The sequence below is a fragment of the Thalassophryne amazonica genome, chromosome 7, assembly GCF_902500255.1.
Source record: "Thalassophryne amazonica chromosome 7, fThaAma1.1, whole genome shotgun sequence".
Taxonomy (NCBI): Eukaryota; Metazoa; Chordata; class Actinopteri; order Batrachoidiformes; family Batrachoididae; genus Thalassophryne; species Thalassophryne amazonica.
The window spans coordinates 74,748,321-74,753,250 of record NC_047109.1 but is presented as its reverse complement, the minus strand read 5'-3'; the positions used below and the strand labels follow the sequence as shown (position 1 = coordinate 74,753,250).

Below are 4,930 nucleotides of genomic sequence, written 5' to 3'. Positions count from 1 at the left end.
GCTCTTTTTCTTTTTCTTTTTTTTTGAAGAATGAATAATGATTGCAGTGTGGTTTTATAATTGTTTTAATGAGCACTGTCAGCTGGATTTATATTGCAGACATGCAAGCAGGTATTCTAATGGATTAAACGCATTGATAAAATGCCACCTGCAGGAGGCAAAAATTGAATTTTGAATTTTAGCTTGTGTGTGTGTGTCTACATATGTAGAGAGAGTTCAGTCCTGACATGATGCTGCAATCACACTAATATATTAGATTTTTGTTTGTTTTGTTTTGCATTGGAATAAAAAAAACAGATTTGAGTCTCACATGTTCTGTTCTATTAGAACTTGAAAGGGAGATGTGAGATTAGCGGGAGAGTCCCGTGCGCGGAGGCCTGGGAGGAAACCGTGGAGTCGGCAGTCTGTTCCGCAGTGTCCTGACCGACGCACAGCTGCAGTACCGCAAAGTGTGCGCGCAGGGAGGGGAGGGGGAGCTGCACTGTCGGTCCCGCTCCAAGTGCACACGCATTATTGCAGTGAGACAGCTCACTGTGCACTAACACACAGCCCAAAGTAGCAGACAGGAATCCGGCCCTGGTGACGCGCTCATTTTTAATTGGCGCACTTTTAAATGATAGACGCGGTTCTCCAGCGGGCGCAGCGCAGACAGCAGGAGCGGCTCTGTGAGGACTCTGATCAGCAGTAAACCTGTGGAGATTTTATTTTCTTTCTTTAACGGATTATAACTCAGAAGCGCTCCTGTCGTCTCGGTACGTTGCTGTATTTTCGCAGACGTCTCGAGTTCCACTGCGCCAATCTTTCACTTTACTGATTGAAATTCTGGACGTGCGTTTGGACCCGTGCCCATAAATTCTGCAGTCTCTTTTGTGTCTCGTGTGTGTGAGTTCTTTTTTAAATTTGGTGCTCCACTTCAGAGCCTCCTTCTCCCCCCTCCGCTTCCAAACAGCTGCATAGGACATGTGAGTATGAATGCGTCTTAATGCTGCACACTTTACTCACGAGCATCCCTGCATGACATTAATGCACATTTCAGGCAGTATTTCTCCACAAGGAGTTTGCAGCGAATCTCTTTCGGCTTGATGATTTTTGCTGACGCAAGTAAAAAAAAAAAAAAAATATTCCGACAGTATCCTTAAATCATATACATTTCATGATATTCTAGAGCTTCAGTAAAGGGATAAACTGAGTTATTCAAATAATGATGTATTATTGAAAAAAAAAATTATACTGTAAATTGTGGCTCACAGGGTTTGAGCAGTGGCGGCTCCAGAGGCTTTTTCTTGGTAGTAGGGGTGTGAGTGTTGGTGGAACCACCGGGTTTAAATGCCCATGTATGCATTTAAAGTAAATTTAAATCACCTGCAGCATTAAAAAAAAAAAAAGCCTGAGCAATGTGCATTTTTTAGCAAACAAATTATAAGTACCTTATATATCAATCAGTCAGTCAACACACACACAATAACATAACAATAAAAATAATAAAAACAGACTTAAGGAGTTAAAATGAATAGCAAGAATAAATTAAAACATGGCAGACCTACGGAACATTTAAAAGTCAGATCGCCAAAGGGATAAACAACTTTGAAAACCGGTTGGTTTACACACTGGAAGCAGAGTAAAGTCTCCTAAAAGAACATGACAAGGACAAGATGCTTTCAGCTTTCCAGAGGATCTGTTGATTACAGGAGTGTAAGTCTCTTTGTTTCACTCCAATAATCTTTGAACAGATTTTAACAATGTTATATTATGTTTTACAGACAGAGTAAAGCACCCCATTCTTCTGTTAACACAAATATTGGACTGCATGTTTATGAACCTTAGAGTGTACATACAGCACCGGTCAAAAGTTTGGACACACTGTCAAATTCAGTTGAATGGGAACTTTTGACTGGTAGTGTACCTGTTGCTGTCAAAGTCAGCGAGGCAAGACTGAGATGGTTTGGGCGTGTGCAGAGGAGGTACCCAAGGTATACGGGGAGAAGGATACTGAGGATGGAGCCACAAGGCAGGAGGAATCGAGGGAGGCCAAAGAGGAGGCTTATACATATATTGAAGGAGGACAAGCAGGTGGTAGGTATCACAGCAGAAGATGCAGAGGGTGGGGTGGATTATGTACTAACAGGAACAGCCTAAACAAGAAGTGTGTGTTGTTAATTCACACTGACATTTCATAACGCATAGAACCAACTACAGCAAATGCAAATATAAATTTAGAAAATTTGTCAGATTAACAAAAACTACACAAGCAACAAACAACACAGTCAACTTCGACACAGCTCTCCTGTAGGTGACGCTATTCTCCTTCATACTTTCTGAATGTTGGCCTGTCTTCATGATGGTAGACAAGTACATAGTCTTACGAAAGCAAAAGCAATGTTGAAAAAAACAAATACATCCTGTGTTGTATGTATGAGTGATGTGATCCCAGTTAAACTATCATATGGGTGTTCTGAAAACTGTGGACTGGATCAGTTAGAGAATAGTGATGATGAGAACATGACACAGAGAACAGGATTTTAAGGGGTGAAAGTATTTCACGATGGGGCTACTGAAAATTTGGGGGCTTGGGACCACATCAAGACCCACCCTGGAGCTGCCTATGGGACTAGGAATCTTGTGGAGCACATAGGGTTGACATGCATGTGCAGCTCAGTTGTTCTACTTCACCCCCCCCACCCCCCACCCCCCACCCCCCCCCCCCCACACACACACACACACACACAGCGGTGACTTTGATTTTGACTTATTCAAGTTTGATTTCAACCCTTTCTACCCCAGAACCCCATTTCTAACTTTTATTTTTTCCACACCAAAGTCTCTTTTTTTTTTGTCATGGCCAGTATTTCACCTTTGCATCTCATCTTCTTTTGTATCCTACTCCTATCTACATTTTCTTGCTTCCTTGCATCCTACTTTCAGCATTCCTCACACTATACGGGCACTTTCTCCTGATCCTGCCTCAGGTCTGCCCCCAATGCTGCTGCTCCAGGTGGAGCCCCTGGTGCTCCTGGAGCCCCTGGTGCAGATGGAGCCCCTGCTGGCGCACCGCCAGCCCCACCCAATACCACCAGCAATCGCAGGCTACAGCAGACACAGGCCCAGGTGGAGGAGGTGAGCTGAACCCAACCAGAGTTCATCTTACCCGCAGTACTTCATTTGAAGTAAAATGGAGATAAAACCTCATTAGGGACTCCGTCATAACCCACCGTCCTTATTATGGATCCTGCAGCAACACATGAGAAGTTAAAATGATTTCTTTATGCAATTATGGTAATCAGTAGACATGTATAGTTTTCTTACCTGACGATGGTCTTTGGTTGAATTTGTAAACAATCTGTGTAGGTTCTTGTTCTGTGCGTTAACGCTTCCATTTGCATTGTCTCGCCATCTCTTTCAAAATGGTTTGTGTTCCTCGCTGCTGTGCAGGTGGTGGATATCATGCGGGTGAATGTGGACAAGGTGTTGGAAAGGGACCAGAAGCTTTCAGAGTTAGATGACAGAGCGGATGCTCTCCAGGCCGGAGCCTCCCAGTTTGAAAGCTGTGCTGCTAAACTAAAGAACAAGTACTGGTGGAAGAACTGCAAGGTGGGCAGATTGTTGTGCAACACTGAAAAAATCTCAGACAGTGATGTCATAACGGGTTTACAGTGTGGCTGTTAGTTGCATATGTGATGTAAGCAGATGCTGCAAGTTTGGATCTTCTCTCATCCACACAGGCTCAAAATTATACATACAGGTTCAAATATATACATTCACTGAAATCTTTTAATAAGTGGTGCTGAGGGTTCTACAGTGTCTTTTGACGTGACGTCTATTAACTCCTCCTTAGTGATCATGATTAACTACAACTGGTAGTGTCTGTTTGCCAGAATAAAAAAACGATGTGTTAGACAGCACTCATTGGACTGACCAGTACTCAGAACAATGGGACAGTCGAGGGCACTCCCTGAAGATCTAAGAAGGAGAACTGTAGAGTTACACAAGTTGGGAAGGTCTCTTGGAGCCATTTCTAAACAACTGCAGATTTGAAGATCATTAGTTCAACAACTGTATATACGAGTAAGTACAAGTTAGATGAGTGTGTCACCACTTTGCCAAGGTCTGGAAGAAGACCCAAACTGTCACCATCAGATTAGAGGAAATTGGTTAGGATGTTCAGGAACAACCCAAGCGCCACCAAAAGGCTCAGGCCTCCCATGAACTGGTATACAAATAATGGTAAATGGACTGCATTTATATAGCGCTTTTCCATCTGTATCAGACGCTCAAAGCGCTTTACAATAATGCCTCACATTCACCCAGATGTCAGGGTGCTGCTATACAAGGCGCTCACTACACACCGGGAGTAATGGGGGATTAAAGGCCTTGCCCAAGGGCCCTTAGTGATTTTCCAGTCAGGCGGGGATTTGAACCCATGATCTTCTGGACTGAAGCCCACTAGACCATCACCTCCCTAATGACTGTTTATGAGTTCAATGGTATGAATATTTCATGATGTGAAAGCTGGAAGATACCATTCAACGAGGCGAACCAAATTAAATATTCATTCCATTGAAAGAATGTAAAAACATTCATTATTTGTGTTATATAACAGCTAAAATAGATCCTTGTCATTTGATATTTTATTAATTTATAAACAACAGAAAAGGGATTTATATTTTGGTGTTCCACTGCTGCTAAAGTCCAACACGAACTTTAAATAGGAGTCCAAATTGTGACCGTAGTCCGGTGATGCTGTGCACTGACTTCGTACTTCCAAAAAAAAAGAAAAAAGACTGTGTAGTTCCTCAGTCCAGCGAAAAATCACGTCAGCTTTTCATCCGAACAGCTCTTCATGCCTCCAGACGGCTTGCAGCGGCGTGGATTTTTTTATGTGTGTGTTAGAAGAATTAACACCGTTAATTAGCTTCTTCAAATCGTCATCCGT

The 4,930-nt window shown here is 42.8% G+C and overlaps 1 protein-coding gene across 1 annotated transcript in view; it reads left to right on the top strand.

The window, feature by feature from the left end:
* Positions 1-2,338: 2,338 nt before the first annotated feature.
* LOC117513471 (synaptobrevin-like) overlaps positions 2,339-4,930 on the top strand; it is a 15,724-nt gene continuing 13,132 nt past the window's right edge. The window contains exons 1-3 of the mRNA XM_034173652.1: positions 2,339-2,349; positions 2,967-3,114; positions 3,430-3,588. Coding sequence (XP_034029543.1) covers positions 2,339-2,349; positions 2,967-3,114; positions 3,430-3,588 — 318 coding nt within the window. The remainder of the gene's footprint in view (positions 2,350-2,966; positions 3,115-3,429; positions 3,589-4,930) is intronic.